This window comes from Galdieria sulphuraria (assembly GCF_000341285.1).
Source record: "Galdieria sulphuraria unplaced genomic scaffold scaf_27, whole genome shotgun sequence".
NCBI classification, from domain to species: Eukaryota; Rhodophyta; class Bangiophyceae; order Galdieriales; family Galdieriaceae; genus Galdieria; species Galdieria sulphuraria.
In genome coordinates this window covers 115,846-131,154 of record NW_005178448.1, presented here as the reverse complement: position 1 = coordinate 131,154, position 15,309 = coordinate 115,846, and the positions used below count along the sequence as shown (strand labels likewise).

Below are 15,309 nucleotides of genomic sequence, written 5' to 3'. Positions count from 1 at the left end.
TACGATAAGCTATTAGGGTTTATTCGATACCATCCAACGTCATAGAAGCAACAGCTTAAAGAAATGGAAGGATACAATATTCCGCATAAAATAAATTCCAGATAGAACGATAGAATGCTATCAAACTTTGTTTGTTGTTTGGTTGTAATCGTTTGCTTTCTCTTATCCATAACAGTGCCAAACAGCTATGTGTCAGTAACATTGTTTTGCGACTAAATGTTCCATAAGGAGCTACTAATCCAACAACAATTGCAAAAATATAGTTCGAAAGTAACAACATGGTGACCATTTTCACCACTTTCTCCACTCCCATTTTGGCTGCAAAGGTTTCCACTCGATATTGCTTATCTCCTTGTACATCGGGCAAGTCCTTTGCTAAAGCTATGACACATGCATATATTGTCATGAAACAAGCAGTAAATACGATAATAGGATTCCATTGAAAACGCAACCCAAGAGCTGCTTTAGTGGCATGGTATACTCCAAAGTTCAACAAAAAGCCGCGTACAAATGAAATCGTTATTGCTGCCATCCAAGGCCATCGTCTCAAACGAAAAGGAGGCAAAGAATAAAGCGCACCAAAACTCAAACCAGATATATACAAATAAAATATCAAGCGAGAAAAACAAACCCTAGTTATAGCGACGCCACATATTCCACTAATCACAACGACTAACCACGCAAGAGATAGCTCCATTTCTCTAGCAGCTAGAGGAAGAAAAGGTTTATTCACCTTGTCGACGTCAATATCATAGATTTGATTGATTCCCACGATAAATATGTTTCCCAATATCAAGGCAATCACTCCTAACAAGGCTCGAAACAATAAACTTTTAGAAACGAAAAAACCACCTTCTAGAATAGCTCGAAGACAACCAGATATAGCTGCTAATAAAGTTCCACGAACAGTGTGAGGACGTGAGAATTTACTTATTGCCTCAAGACTACGCTTCCATTGTCTAGAAGTACCCGTTCCACGTCCTTTACTCATACGAACTCTATTCTTTCGAAATGCAATAGATGAATGTACAGCAGGACACTTCCAACAATGATGTTTCAACAATACATTTCTACAACTCTTTTTGTATATTAGAGTATAAGTAGCACTAGAAAAACCTATACAACTCCATCGCTGTAGCAAGCTTTGTCTGACTAAAAGCATTCGATTGCTAATGATGAAACTATCCAAATATTGATTCGCTATATGAAACCGCTCGACGAAAAACAAGCTGGTCTCGGAGCTGGATTTTTTTGTGGTTGTGGTTCTGGTTATGGAATTGGGTTCGGTTTCGGTTTCGGTTTCCGTAAGTTTATGTTCTGTCGACGTGCAATTATCTTCACATAGCCTTCTCAGCCTTGGCCAAAGTGTCTCGGTTTACCATTTCTATGGGTACTGGTATTGGTTGTGGGATAGGTTTCGGTGTCGGATTCGGTTTTGGTTTATATTGGAACTCTCTTGCCTCCGTGCAAGAACTAGAAAAAAAAGCAGTGCGCTGGAAATCAACCCTTGATCAACTTTGGAAACGATATTTTTAAAACACAATTGTTATAGAAATGTTCAGTTTCACCAGTTACTCCTTTGTTGACCGCCTTCTTACTGACAAGAGTGATATAGAAGATTGAGAATATTTTAAGCTACACATTCGAAAAGCTCGGCATAACTGGAACGTTCCATAGACTGATAAATGATTGCCCTTGACCGATAGTGGCTAGAAGAGTTCCGTCTCCACTAAAACTAAACTTTTTGATATCGATTCCTACCTGTCCCGTACAACCTCTGAGAATCGTTATCAGTTTCCTAGTCTCTAATAAATAGAAAGCCACAGAGTCATTTCCGACTACGGCCAAAAGATTGTCATCTGGGCTAAAGGCTACTTGTAATAAATCAACTTGGGTATCCCAAGGTTCCAGTGAAAATAAAAGCTTGGCATCTTCCTCAAGTTTGTATTTAACATCGATGTTCCAAATACGGATGGTTCTGTCTTTACAAACAGTCGCGACCTTCTTTCTATCATGAGAAAAAGCAAGTCCCTTAACACCCGCTCGATGACCTTTCAAGTCAATGACCTTTCTCAGCTCTATGAATTCATTACTATCCTTTTGAAACAAGATTTCCCAAAGATAAACATCACCAATAAAACCTGCAGATGCAATAAAGCGACCATCAGGCGATATAGCCATTTGGTTGTTTCGAACCTAACATTGTTCATTCTCCTTCAAAGAGATACTTGAAAGCTTACTTGATGAGTATCTACTCTCGTCAGAACACTACCACGCATATTCCATACGACAAACGAACTGTTGTCATCATATGTCACAAAATATCTACGAAGAGGATCCAGCTCGATATCTTTGACGCTGCTTTTCTGAGTGGAAACCACGTCCAAACTCCCGGAAAGTAATTTCTTATTCTTCAAAACGTCATAACTACGAATTGCGCGAGTATGGCTCAACACAAATAGAATAAGTTGTCCATCCTTGCTCCAGCAGCAGGCTTCCGCAGAATCCGGAAATTTAACCTTGTATTCAGAAGCTGCACAAGTAAACAGTGTGACACTGGAAAACCTGGCTTGTTTATCCATTGGATCCCACCAAACTCTCACTGAACGGTCAGAAGAACACGACAAGAGGCAACGCTTCTATTACAAAAACAGTTGAAACAGGAAGTAACGAAATGAGGGCAGTAACAAACCTTGGGATGAAAGGCAAAACAGGTAACTTCTTCTGTATGACATTGAAGAACTCCAGCGCAGTGTGGTTTCTCTTGAAGTTGTCCAAATAAAGAACCAACACGAGTTTTCGGCGTGCTCTCTTTAAAAGTTTTCCGATGTTGCTTCAGCTTTTGAATTCTTTTCGACTCTGAACGTTGGGATCTTCCTTGAGCTGAACCATCAACTTGTGTGTTTTGAGCGTTCTGCAGCTTCAGCACTGCTATTCCAGGAACGAGAACCAAAGCTAGGAACAGTAGCAACCAAAACAAATGCATTTATGGCTAGCCATTGGAATATGATGCTATGCCATGACTGTTCAAGCTTTTGCCATCAAGATGTAAATATTTTAAAAACTCAGCCGACCTTTTCTAATAAAAAAAGGACATGAAATGAAGCTGTTTTTCAACTAGATAACTCGTGACTAAGCACTACAAAATTGTGCAATGTTTATAAACATTTGTATTTTCCTGGTTTGGCGCCAAAGCATTTTTCTTTTGGCAAATATATCATTGCGAATAAGACAATTATATGAAACATTCAGCAAACAACTTGGAACTTATAAGTCAGTAATCATCAACCATCCATCGAGAAGATTCTCAAGGTCCTTAATAACGGGAATGGAAAAATACATCGTCTTCACCTTCCCAACTAGATACTTAATGTGCTATCCTTACTCTCTTGAGTATTGAAATATTGAATGAATAATCTTTACGAATTTTTCTTCATCAATATCTCTTAGTAAGATATCCAAACATGCTCTTTATTAGAATATGGTCCCATTCCAAATTTTCGTTCATTATTCTCTTGTGCGTTCCGATGAAAAGTCCTTCATATGGATTGGTTCAGTTGCCTACTTTTTCTAAGCGCTGTCACCAGATTAATATTGCGATCGATACTCATAAAAGGATAGCAACGATTGCGAAGCCTCCAGATGCTCTACTAAAGGCTGTTTTTCAAGTCTGGAGAAACTTTATTTCCGTCCTTTATCGTGCCCGGAGTAAGCATTACTTTTTCTTATATTTTTTCTTATTCACTGCTGATTGTTCATAGTTCATCTACTATCAGGCGCTGTAGCTAGAGGAGTTTCCGTATTTGCTATGTATCCAATAGACACGATAAAGACCAGATTGCAGTTGGAAACAAGTCGCGGAGTAGCTAATTATTGGCATTCGTTGCGCAAAGCGTTATCAAAGCCAAAGTACTTGTATTGGGGAGTTGTTTCTACTCTAATTGGTCAGGTACCATATGGAATGCTGACTTTTGGGTCTTATGAAATCTACAAAAGCTGGCTCACCGGTAGTTTACGTGCCTCTTCTCGACTTGTTATTGTGCTGGCTGCTATCATGGGAGATTTAACAGGTTCTTTATGGCTTTGCCCATCAGAAGTTGTCAAGTCTCGATTACAAGCAGGTCAATACTCAAATACTTTGGATGCAATTAGGAAAATATTTATGACTCAAGGATTGAAAGGGTTTTATCAAGGATACGTAGGTCAAATAGCACGAGATATCCCATTTCGAGCCATTCAGTTGCTCAGCTATGAAGAGTTGAGGTGGCGATATCGTCAATGGAAGAAATTATCATCTATCGAAGACCTGAGTAACATAGAAAATCTCGTCATTGGTTTGGTTTCTGGAAGTGTTACAGCTGCTGTGACGACACCTTTGGATGTTTTAAAGACTAGATTAATGACACAGCCGATAGGAGTATCAACTATTGCCTATAGCAGTGCATGGGATTGTGCAAGGCAATTGGTACAACACGAGGGTTTGCAAGCATTTTGGAAAGGTCTTGGTCCACGAGTATTTTATATTGGTCCAAGTGGTGCCATATTCTTTGTAGTCTATGAGGGAATGAAACGAATGTTATCTCAATCATCGTTATAAATGCTTAGAAAGAACTTTGCATGTTGAGTGGAAATTGGTTAATAGAACCGGAAAGATTCTTATTGTATCGTCAATTTCTGCAAGTGGATATTTCAAGTGTTCATAGTTTTCCAAAAGAAATGCAAATATATATTATGGAAATAACATTTTACAACACACAACGGCTACCAAAGAGAATATCTGATATACCAGACTACAGAATACCTCGAGCACCGATTTCATTAAGTTTCTGACACTTTTGAAGAAAGTCGGTGGATGATAAAATTGTTTCTAACGAAACATGCAGTCGATACCTATTCAAATCATAATCAAATGACCAAAAATTCTTCAAAAGACTTATTATACCTCCAATAATGTTTAGGATTGGCTGGTACATTGATTTGTTCTTCTGCTGGATTATCTCGACGAAGCTTTTCATCCATTCCCAAAATATCCTGATCTCTGAATAAGGACCCAAAACCAACCCACTTGAAACACTTACTTGAAACAAAAATATGGCCCATATAGAAGGAGACGACACATGTTGTTCCAGTATTTGTTGCACTATATCAGCTTCACACTTTCTGGGAGCATCTCCAGAACGAGCCAACATCTTTTGTAACATGCGATTAGCAATATCGATACATGGTTCAACAAAATTACTTACTTGCTCATAAAAACGTTGTCTTTGATCATTTTCCATCTCTTCCCACCAGCCTCGTATTGTGGCCATATCATGCGAACCTGGAGTAGCTATCGTCAAATATTCATAGTATTGTGGATTACCAAATTCAACCTTGGGATCAGCCTAAATACAGAAACGAGAATAAAATACTTGTACCTGTCATAAACAACCATGATACTTACTGGCATTCGTTGAATTCGCATCCCAATGATGGATAATGCATTCATTACATCAGGAACGCAAGCAGGAATCATTCCCAAGTCCTCTCCGATAACCAACATACCCGTAGAATTTTTCATCATTGGCAGCTTCAACATACTTTTCTTTCTCCATAAATCATCCTAAAGAGTCATCATTTGGTTATTCTGTGTCGAGAGAAGAATGCAACTATGTATATCTAGATACCTGTCGATGAAAGAAATAATCCTCATAGAGTTCATAAAACTGATGTTTCCAGTTATCATCCATAAGTTCATTGTAACTTGTAGTTTTCATCAAGTCGATTCTAGGATGGAATAATTGATTAGGTTCATCTTCATCTCGTAACAAAATGACATTGCTGATGAGCCTTAATAAGAGAACGAGCCATTCCTGTTTGAAATGGTGTTGTTGTTCAAACGCACGGGATAATTTATACTCTGTATCATAACATTCTTTAAAGTTTAACAAATCACCATGACCATGATCAAAGAATATGTTCATCACTTGACCTGCATCATCTCCAAACTGTTCCCTTATAAAAGATTCTCTTATCCACGGTTTGCAATAACGATCCATGTCCCATAATCCTCTAGATTCCAACTCACTCCTATTATTCCGCATAAATTGCTTGTCACAGAACCTATCATATTCATTTCCTACCTCGAAATGGGAATAGATGGAAAAAATCTCCCACATATTCCATTTACATAACGAATAGGAATTTCCCAAATGCGAAAAAATCCTAAAATGTGATCGATTCGATAAGCATGAAAATATTGGGCCATTTGATTCAATCGAAACCGCCACCATTCAAAATTATTCGATGCCATTTGATCCCAATCGTAAGTAGGAAATCCCCAATTCTGACCAAATTCGGCAAAATAATCAGGAGGCGCACCACACTATTCCTATTTTAGTATTGCACAATAAGAACATGATGTGAACCAACCTGCATATGCAATCGAAATAGATGAGGATATAACCAAGTATCCAAGCAATTTCTATTAACTCCAATAGGAAGATCTCCCTTCAAAATAACTCCATGTTCTGCAGCATATTGGGAAGCTTCCAACAACTATGATTAACAACTATCAACAATCCCAATCTATGACTACATGAGAATACTTACTTGCAAATGTAGATGAAACTGCGTAAAGTAAGTTACTCCGATATGATCAAAATGAAGACTAGTTGGGGATGCCAATGCTTCCAATTCCTCCATCGTAATATGACTTCGATTACCCCACTTGGTATGATCACCTGTTCCAGTCGTATTCAGCAAATAACGATACACTGCATAGGGCATCAGCCACGCCTTATTTTCTTCAAAGAACTCTAAAAACTCTTTGGACTGCAATACTTCTTTGCCACTCAACTTGTAAGCTTCCAAAATGTAATATTCCTTAAATCTGACCACTTCCTCATAGTCCACTGATGGTAACTCATTCAGCCGCCTCCGTTCCTAGAAATAATATCTTTACTTAGTAAACATAATTCTTTCTCAAAAATATTTCTTTTGCGGTGTTTTATATACCATTTTGGGTATGTTTACTTACCTTTTCCAATTCTGCTTTCAAATAACTAGGAGCTTCACATATTCTATCCAATCTCAGGTATTGCGGATGTAAAGCACAAATGCTCACGCTAGAATAAGGATAAGAGTCAACCCATGTGTTATGAACTCGAGTATCGTTTACGGGTAACAACTGCACCAATTGAAAATTGGTTTTCACACAAAAATCTACCAAAAATTTCAAGTCTGAGAATTCTCCAACTCCACAAGAAGCCTGGGTTCTTAAAGAAAAAACAGGAATGGCGATTCCAGAGCCTCTCCAATTCTGATTATGACAAAAAGGAGGATATGAATGGCACACAACCAATGGAGGCTCTGATCATATGAAATATTCATCATATTCAATACTGCTTTATAGAAAACAATAGCTTACCCGTTGATTGTCGAATGATTTGTTCATCCATCAAAGAAAGCCAAAAGATGCGCATTTCTCTATTCTCCTTTATTACTTCATCTCCTCCACCTATTTGAAAGGTATAGGCAAATTGTGATGTACTCAAAGGTAATGAAATAAAGGCAGACCAAAGAGGAACAAAAGTATCTGACATAGTCAAACCATCTGGAGTATCATATTGAGATTTCAGTGCTTCACTCGTTCCACAAAGTAATATTTGCTGCTTTTGATACACTTGATAAGCAGGCACTTGTATTTGTAGTACATAGCTTTTCGTTTTCTCGTGACGGCCTTTTGCATTTTCATATGCTTCTTTGTACTTTTCATAGTAACTTGGCTCTGATTGTTTGACATTGCGACGGAAGACTATATCTCGAAAAGCCACTGTACTAAATATGTCTCCTTCTTGATCGAGTGTTCTTGCAAAATCGTCATATACAATAACTGCAGGGAGAGCTGCCCTAAAGTCACTGCAACACAATTCCAGCTGACGTGATCGACCTTGTTCCCAATATCGAGTCTTTCCTTTGTCCTCTGCAACCAAATATCGATAGTAAAGTAATACTGGAGTGTGGAGTTGTTGACTAGAGTGAACAAGGCTCTGAAGAGGAATTGTGACTTGTGCTGTCCACTGACCTCTTTCGGAATATTTCATTGCCAAGGCTTCTGTGGGATCCCAACCTCCCAAAGCCTTGCAAGACCCGGCAATCAGTACTTCTTGTCCAGGAATAGAATCAAAGTGACAACGGAAATAAACACAAACAGTGCCAGTAACACTACAGGTTTCCTTCAACTGATTGGAAAGGTCATTCGACATTTTAAAAGGCTTCCAATCAGCACAACTTTAAACGAAGAACAACGCAATCTTTATTCATTCCCCACAGATTTCCGGATCACATACTTGAACGTATTGTCTCATGTATTGCAAAGAACGAAGCATTGCTTCTACAAAAGTCTTGGTACCTACGGTTCCTGGGTCAAGGAAGGAACCATTCTGAGAAAATTCTCCACTGTTTAAAATATCTTCCATGGTGCGTTGCAGTGCCTGTTGAAGTAAATCTGCAGCTGCAGGTTGATCCAAAGAATAACGAAGCATCATTGAAGCGGAACGGATCATGGCAATAGGACTGGTATATGGTTTGGTATTCCCAAAGCCATCAAATCTCGAAGTACTATATGCCGGAAGACTACTTTCTGGATATGCACTGATATTAAAAACATCCGCAGGTCCATAAACTCCAAAACCATCAATGGATAACCAAGCAGATGGTGACAAACGAGCTGGACCAGCAAGTGCAACGGCAACCTATCCAAATACTTCACTTTACATATCTCCTTTGTTGCCCAAACTAACCTCACTAATAATGTCTCCAAAAAGATTCGAAGTTATAATAGTGTCAAATTGACGTGGACGAAGAATTAACTCCCTTGCACAGTCATCAGCATACCTAAAGATTCCCAACTCTTCATCAATTACAACTAGCCAAATAACAATGCTCACATATCACAAATATCAATATATCCACCAGCTATATTTTGTTTTACAAAATCATGTATACATCGTCTCCAGAATTGACTCACTTTCATAACATCCTTACAAACCATTAAGCATTCTCCATTTCAAAAAGGAATCTACTACGAACCGCTTTGTCAACATTGCAAATACGACCACTCCGTCGTGAGGCCACTGAAGCTGCAATTTCCATAATACGATATATTTGACTATCTTTATATTTAATGGTTGAAAAGGCTTCATTCTCGTTTTCACCAGTAGGAGCAGTGTTTTCATCTATGGAGAGAGCACCACCAGATACTTCACGAACAACCATAATATCCACTCCTTCAACTATCTGTCTTTTCAACGTACTCATATCTGCCAATTCTTTATAAACCTAAAGGTCACATATTCATTATCAAAACAGAAAGATAGATAACAGCAGCATACAACGACAGGACGCAACTGTGCAAATAAACTCAACGCAGACCTAAGTTGTTGATTGCCTGTTGAAGCAGTCCTTGTATAGCCTTCATAACCTCTCAGAACGGCATCTGCACCCTTACAAGTTTCTATGGTCTCTTCAGGAACCGGTTTCCCTCTTTTCAATTGTGCGTCTCTTCCAAATTGTGCTGTTCGAAACTGAAAATAGATATCTGAAACGTTCTTTGGTCATTTTATCAACATATTAGTATAGTTCTCACCTGTCATTGAAGACAAAGCTTGCAATATTTCCATGGTGGCGTCCATCATTTCAGGACCAGCTCCATCTCCCGGTAATATGGCTATCTTATATGGGTCTGTACGAGTGCCTTGTGACATTTTTCTGCTTAACGTAAAAGTTGTCGATAAAGCAGAGGATTTCTTTCCTTCCTTTTGGCTACCAGACACTGCCATCGTCCAGGGCTTCAAACAAGGCAGTTGGTATGACTTGTTATAATACCTGTACAATTTACATGGGTGTCTCTTTAACTTTGCAGTGTTTCTGCGGGTTTTAGTTCCCAAGGAATAAGTTGTTTCCAAAAAGGCTGGATGTTCATTCAGCATAGTCATATCCACAGTAAAACAACGAAACGAATTTTAAGATTCCGGCCGCTCACAAAGAATTCAAAGCATCCCTTCTCCGATGGAGGGGAATGATGAAGTAAGCTATTTTAGGCTTTCTTTTTCTTTCAGCTCTCATACAACTTGTTACCATAAGATTGTTGAGTTTAGCGTCATTCAAGGCGAAATGAAATGAGTTAATAACGAATATATATAAATGAAAACATTTTAAAGGCTCTTAGCACAAGTGTACACAGATAAAATGGAAAATGGAACAGCACTAGTTGCATTGCTAATAAAAAACAAAAAACATATTAGAATGGACAAAAGATTGCCTCTTTTGATGGTGGAGCGTAACATTTATTATTTTTTGCATGTTTTTAGCTTTGAGTATAACTGGTGTGGACTAGTTTCTAGTCTTATTATTATGAGGTATCAAAAAGAATATGTTAGGTCTATATATATATATATATATATTTGTTTCAAGGAGTCATCGTATGTAAACAATATGAAAACTAATAGTGTTATTTGCAACATTTATTTGACAATATTTCAACTATCTACAATATAGTTATCAAGAACTTGCAAAGAACTGAAACAAATCAACCATATTGAAAACACAATTCCACTAGTAGAAATAGCAGGTAGTTATGGAAAGCGTTCTTTTAGTATTCAAGAAGAATTGTGCTCAGCCTGGATTCTTTCTTATAGCTTTTTCCAATAATATTCGTCATCATTCTCTCTTAGAAACAATCAGAAGCTCCCATTATTCATCGCTACAATTTGATTTGTTTTGGGTATTGGTTACGTTGTAAGTTGCGGAATTTTTCAGTAGCAACAAAAAGATGCAGGAAATTGTCAAGTCGCGTTTTCAACTTTTACGCTTGTCTTCTATTCAATTCTTATGTTCTCGTTACTGTTTCGTGTTGGGTTTGAAAACAAGTAGTTCCTCTGTGGTTGCGAGACAGAAGAAGACGGCGTCCACCTCTAGACGCAAAAGAGCAACGAAACTCAAACAGCAACATACCACAAAGGAGATGATGGATTTACCTCTATCAACCGAACAAGAGATAGGTTCTGTGGAAGAGACAGAACCCAATGGCAATCAATTGTGTCATCTATCGGAGGAAATGAAAGGTTACGTAAAGTGGATGCAAGATGGACTTTTGAACGAAGAAATTGGTACGAACCAGAAGCAATGCGACTCAGGTTTGTCAGAACAAGTTGATGTTGCAGTCTCAAAGGAAAGGGTTGATCATCGAATCTATTTAAGTCGTTGGCAAGAGCTCTTCCAGTTACCGAGTGCTCGATATCAGTCACTCAATGATGAGCGCTTGTTGATGTTAAACAAAAGTGCTCCCAGTATGACAAGAGTTTTATTATTGATGGAAAATGGGTTTCATAAATAACTGACTGAAATTGTTTCATTTCATTCATTGACTTGTTCAACCATGAAAGGTGGATGGTTGTGGACCAGAGGAAGTGGTTTCTTGTCTTTCACAACTGTATCATGTTTTATGTATAAACAACACTTTACCACTTTTTACAACCGTCAGTTATTGTTTCAGCTATCGAACCGACAGTTTCTTAAAAGAACAATATGTTGTCCTCACCTTACTCGTATCCAGTTATCTCTTTTACCCAACACTTATGTAGCAAACTGGAGTTTGGAGAACATCAACTTCCAGTCGTGGTTAATAGGAAAAAAACAAGTTTGGGTTGGTTCTCAAGTTATTGCTTCCATAACCGAACAACCTATCCACAAGTGGCTTTGGGTGGAATATCTTGCGTCCTTCACCAATTTGGTTTGTTCTGTGATGGTCATATTTATGGTTCTTAGAATTATTCTCAGTTGGTATCCTAAAAAGTACAACTATCGTTTCCCTTGGTCGTTGATTTGTTGGGCTACAGAACCCTTACTTGTTCCAGTTCGAAAGGTGGCACAACCTGTTGGGGGTGTAGATATTTCACCAGTGATTTGGCTCTTTGTGTTTAGTTTGGTTAGAGAGTTATTAGTTGGACAACAAGGAATTTTGGTTCTATTACAATCGTCTCCTGGATAGATAAAAAAGATGAAAGTTTGTTTTATGTGACAAAAATCTTTTAAAAATAAGTTGAGAAATCTTCAATTCATTTTGTGATAAGGATGTCTAGCAATGGAACTGTCAATAGTGAAGCTTTGAATGCAACTATCGAACAAGCTGTGAAAGCAACACAAGGTATAAGTATAAAGGAAAATGAAACCGATGAACCCTTACCGGCTACTATGGAAAGTGGAATTGACCCAAGTGACGAGACTTCGCGAGTAGAAGTCCTTCAAAGCGACCCTAATACTCCTTATTCTTCCGTCTCTACTTTTGAAGAATTGGGTTTATCTAAAGAGTTATTGCAAGGAGTATATGCCATGAAGTTTAACAAACCGAGTAGAATACAGGCAACTTCTCTACCCCTCATAGCTAGAGATCCACCAAAGAACTTGATAGGTCAAGCAAAGAATGGAAGTGGGAAAACGGCGTGTTTTGTGTTGGGAATGTTAATGAGAGTGGATACCAAAGTAGAAGACGTTCAAGCGCTTTGTGTGGTTCCTACAAGAGAATTGGCTCGACAAATATTGTTCGTATTAGAAAGCATGGGCAAATATACGGGAGTAAGAGTTTTTTGTGCAGTAAAGCAAACAGAAGAAGAACGAAACATGCGCCTCTCAACTATTCGTGACCATGTTATTATAGGAACACCGGGAAGAGTCATGGACTTGATCAAAAGAAGGCTATTCAACCCAGCTACTGTAAAGATATTTGTCCTTGATGAAGCTGATGTAATGGTGGATACGCAAGGAATGGGTGACCAAACACTTCGTATTAAACGAGCTTTGCATCCACAGGTACAAACTTTGTTATTTTCTGCTACTTTTTCGGAGCAAGTACAAGCATTGGCACGACGAGTAGCACCCAATGCCAGTCAAATATCGGTGAAAAGAGAAGAACTCAACTTGGACAATGTACAACAATATTATTTTATGTGTGAAAGTGCAGACAAACGTTTTGATCTACTATCAGATATATATGGTTGTTTGACTATCGGACAATCGATTATTTTCGTGCATACTCGAGCAAGTGCCAATGAGTTGACCAGGAGACTTCGAAACGAAGGTCATACGGTGTCTTTGTTACATGGCGGAGATATGTCACCGGAAGAAAGGGATCGTGTTATTGATGAGTTTCGACGGGGAACTACTAAAGTATTGGTAACCACCAATGTATTGGCACGGGGAGTAGATGTCTTACAAGTAACTGTGGTTGTCAATTATGATTTGCCTCTAGATGTGAATAATCAACCTGATCCAGAAACCTATTTACACCGAGTTGGAAGAACTGGAAGGTTTGGTCGTAAGGGTCTTGCTATCAATTTCGTTTATGACCGAACAAGTTTGAAGCAGTTGCAGGAAATTGAAAAGTATTTAGGTAATTGTCGTTTAGAGAAAGTGGTTGATGTGGAAGATTTGGAAAGGAAAATAAAGAACATTTGAAACTTGGATATTGTCCGTGATGGCATTTTTAAGTTGCTTTTCTTGTACTTTGGTGCTTCAGAAATACGGTGGTCAATGGACTCGTCAAAGACTGTCATTCTCATCACCTATATGCTGTCAACTTGTGCCCTACTCCTGTTGCAATAGAAGACAACTGATTCAAGGAGGGCTACTTTACTGCTTGGTTTTGTTGTCTGTACCAAATTGTTCATACGCACAACAACAAGATGTGGATGAATATATTGCGAATGTGCAACAAGTGATAACTGAGTTACACGTATTGCTTTCTTTCTTAGAAAAGAACCGATGGGAAGATTTTCGTCTGCAATTGAGATCACCTCCTTTCAGTCTGTTGAGAAAGAGTTGTACCAAGATATATATGAAAAGGACAACGAAAGGAAGTGAAAGAAGAAAACAAGCGGAATCCATATATCATCAAATGTTGCGTGATTTGGAAAAAGCTGACTTGTTAGCTTTACAACTGGAAAGAAATTCTCAAAAGGATAGTCAAAACAAACAAGTTCTTGTCGACACTGTGGAGTCTACTTTAAGACACTTGCAACAGTTTATACATTTTATACATGAGACTGGTTGAAATAACTTGTGACAGTTATCGGGGGCAACATGTTCGGTTATTATGGATATAATAGATAAATAACGTTGTTCTTCTTTATTTACAGATCAAATTATGGGAGTTCAAAGTTTGTCAATATATTCACAAGCCGCAGCCATATTGAATGAAGGATTAGGAATAAACTCATTGTCTCCAAATACAAAAGTTACTCGACAACGTGACAACCACTTTGCCAATTTCCTTTTCTGTTCATCTACTGAAGTTTGTTCCATGTGGTCCAAAAATCGATCATTGGATACAATCAAACCACTATGTCTTTGTGCATAGAATAACATGTAAGAATCATCATAGTCATCAACTGGTGTTAATATCAAACGATGGGTGTCTCTCCACACAGCCAGTTGAGTCCAAACTGAAGACTCAGTAGATGGCTGCCAATACGTTTCGGGTAAGAAGCAAACACACTCGAATTGCCGTTGACTAAAAAATTCAAAAGCCAAAACAATACCCAAAGCAGAAAACTTTTGATGATTGCCATGTTTCCAAGCAATATTGGCTCCATCCAGTACTATCAACGGCTTTGTCTTCCCATTCAACCAAATATCCTCCTCTCCCATAATTGATACATGACTACTGGATTCTGAAGGAAAAGTAACCTTGTCAATTTCCATAGCTTCCTCCTGGCCAAAGTTTTTGAAATTAATTGTAAAAGGAACGTAATCTTCAAAACTAGAATGGGTCGGCAATAAACCAGCAAAAGGGGAACGTATGGCAACCAATATTTCCTTCACTGCTTGATTCAATAACTCAATTTGATTGCTAGACAAGTTCTTTCCTCTTAAAAAATCCATTCTCGTACCATATATCCAACTGAATACTTCCTTTCCTTTTCCCAAATTTGTGACAACAACATTTCCTAGACAAGACTCTGAAAATACTGCAAACCAACGATCTAAAATAACTTTCAGACAATATTCTGCAGACCAAGGAGGAGGTGACGAAACAAAGAGTTGCCAATTATCTTTCCCTAAACTTTCACGCAACTTGTCACATACAAACTCACAAAGTCCTTCCGTGAATAAAAGAAAAAGTTTCCTTGTGGTTTCTTCTTCTTCCCACTCGTGACAAATTCCATTCATTCGAATTGTCTAATGTGGTATGCCATTGTTCTTGCTGCAGGCTTTGGTACTCGTCTAGTTCAAGATATAGAAGAAGATAAAAGTCATGCTTTTCGAAGACTT

The 15,309-nt window shown here is 38.2% G+C and overlaps 10 protein-coding genes across 11 annotated transcripts; 5 read left to right on the top strand and 5 right to left on the bottom strand.

Moving 5' to 3' along the window:
- Positions 1-3: 3 nt before the first annotated feature.
- On the bottom strand, positions 4-1,174 carry Gasu_34090 (homogentisate solanesyltransferase). The gene has a single exon (XM_005705671.1). It carries the CDS (start codon positions 1,160-1,162, stop codon positions 56-58), a length of 1,107 nt encoding a protein of 368 aa, XP_005705728.1. The 5' UTR covers positions 1,163-1,174; the 3' UTR covers positions 4-55.
- Positions 1,175-1,183: 9 nt separating this feature from the next.
- Positions 1,184-2,994, bottom strand: Gasu_34070 (transducin family protein / WD-40 repeat family protein). Of its 2 annotated transcripts, none has more exons than XM_005705668.1 (3): positions 2,693-2,994; positions 2,241-2,639; positions 1,184-2,196 (listed from the first exon to the last, which is right to left on the bottom strand). In XM_005705668.1, the coding sequence occupies exons 1-3, from the start codon at positions 2,984-2,986 to the stop codon at positions 1,636-1,638; spliced, it is 1,254 nt and encodes a 417-aa protein (XP_005705725.1). In that variant the 5' UTR covers positions 2,987-2,994; the 3' UTR covers positions 1,184-1,635. The 2 variants fall into 2 exon arrangements, with proteins under 2 accessions (XP_005705725.1, XP_005705726.1); XM_005705669.1 differs by having other exon boundaries at positions 1,574-2,196.
- Gasu_34080 (uncharacterized protein) lies at positions 1,185-1,569 on the top strand. The gene is made up of 2 exons (XM_005705670.1): positions 1,185-1,304; positions 1,355-1,569. The coding sequence occupies exons 1-2, from the start codon at positions 1,205-1,207 to the stop codon at positions 1,534-1,536; spliced, it is 282 nt and encodes a 93-aa protein (XP_005705727.1). The 5' UTR covers positions 1,185-1,204; the 3' UTR covers positions 1,537-1,569.
- A 500-nt stretch (positions 2,995-3,494) lies between the features above and the next one.
- Positions 3,495-4,639, top strand: Gasu_34060 (mitochondrial carrier (BOU / S-adenosylmethionine carrier)). The gene is made up of 2 exons (XM_005705667.1): positions 3,495-3,708; positions 3,762-4,639. The coding sequence occupies exons 1-2, from the start codon at positions 3,528-3,530 to the stop codon at positions 4,595-4,597; spliced, it is 1,017 nt and encodes a 338-aa protein (XP_005705724.1). The 5' UTR covers positions 3,495-3,527; the 3' UTR covers positions 4,598-4,639.
- A 71-nt stretch (positions 4,640-4,710) lies between these two features.
- Gasu_34050 (4-alpha-glucanotransferase) lies at positions 4,711-8,264 on the bottom strand. Its single transcript, XM_005705666.1, has 11 exons — positions 7,409-8,264; positions 7,019-7,350; positions 6,592-6,924; positions 6,412-6,537; positions 6,123-6,364; positions 5,667-6,069; positions 5,444-5,602; positions 5,244-5,384; positions 5,079-5,189; positions 4,943-5,031; positions 4,711-4,890 (listed from the first exon to the last, which is right to left on the bottom strand). The coding sequence occupies exons 1-11, from the start codon at positions 8,244-8,246 to the stop codon at positions 4,791-4,793; spliced, it is 2,874 nt and encodes a 957-aa protein (XP_005705723.1). The 5' UTR covers positions 8,247-8,264; the 3' UTR covers positions 4,711-4,790.
- A 9-nt stretch (positions 8,265-8,273) lies between these two features.
- Gasu_34040 (3-isopropylmalate dehydrogenase) lies at positions 8,274-10,064 on the bottom strand. The gene is made up of 6 exons (XM_005705665.1): positions 9,629-10,064; positions 9,375-9,580; positions 9,073-9,321; positions 8,931-9,022; positions 8,784-8,877; positions 8,274-8,735 (listed from the first exon to the last, which is right to left on the bottom strand). Exons 1-6 carry the CDS (start codon positions 9,975-9,977, stop codon positions 8,301-8,303), a joined length of 1,425 nt encoding a protein of 474 aa, XP_005705722.1. The 5' UTR covers positions 9,978-10,064; the 3' UTR covers positions 8,274-8,300.
- Positions 10,065-10,724: 660 nt separating this feature from the next.
- On the top strand, positions 10,725-11,479 carry Gasu_34030 (uncharacterized protein). Its single transcript, XM_005705664.1, has one exon. It carries the CDS (start codon positions 10,814-10,816, stop codon positions 11,375-11,377), a length of 564 nt encoding a protein of 187 aa, XP_005705721.1. The 5' UTR covers positions 10,725-10,813; the 3' UTR covers positions 11,378-11,479.
- A 5-nt stretch (positions 11,480-11,484) lies between these two features.
- Positions 11,485-12,215, top strand: Gasu_34020 (YggT family protein). Its single transcript, XM_005705663.1, has one exon. It carries the CDS (start codon positions 11,486-11,488, stop codon positions 12,029-12,031), a length of 546 nt encoding a protein of 181 aa, XP_005705720.1. The 5' UTR covers position 11,485; the 3' UTR covers positions 12,032-12,215.
- A 9-nt stretch (positions 12,216-12,224) lies between these two features.
- Positions 12,225-13,579, top strand: Gasu_34010 (ATP-dependent RNA helicase). Its single transcript, XM_005705662.1, has one exon. The coding sequence runs from the start codon at positions 12,235-12,237 to the stop codon at positions 13,492-13,494; it is 1,260 nt and encodes a 419-aa protein (XP_005705719.1). The 5' UTR covers positions 12,225-12,234; the 3' UTR covers positions 13,495-13,579.
- A 4-nt stretch (positions 13,580-13,583) lies between these two features.
- Positions 13,584-15,224, bottom strand: Gasu_34000 (uncharacterized protein). Its single transcript, XM_005705661.1, has one exon. It carries the CDS (start codon positions 15,205-15,207, stop codon positions 14,191-14,193), a length of 1,017 nt encoding a protein of 338 aa, XP_005705718.1. The 5' UTR covers positions 15,208-15,224; the 3' UTR covers positions 13,584-14,190.
- Between the last annotated feature and the right edge of the window lie 85 nt (positions 15,225-15,309).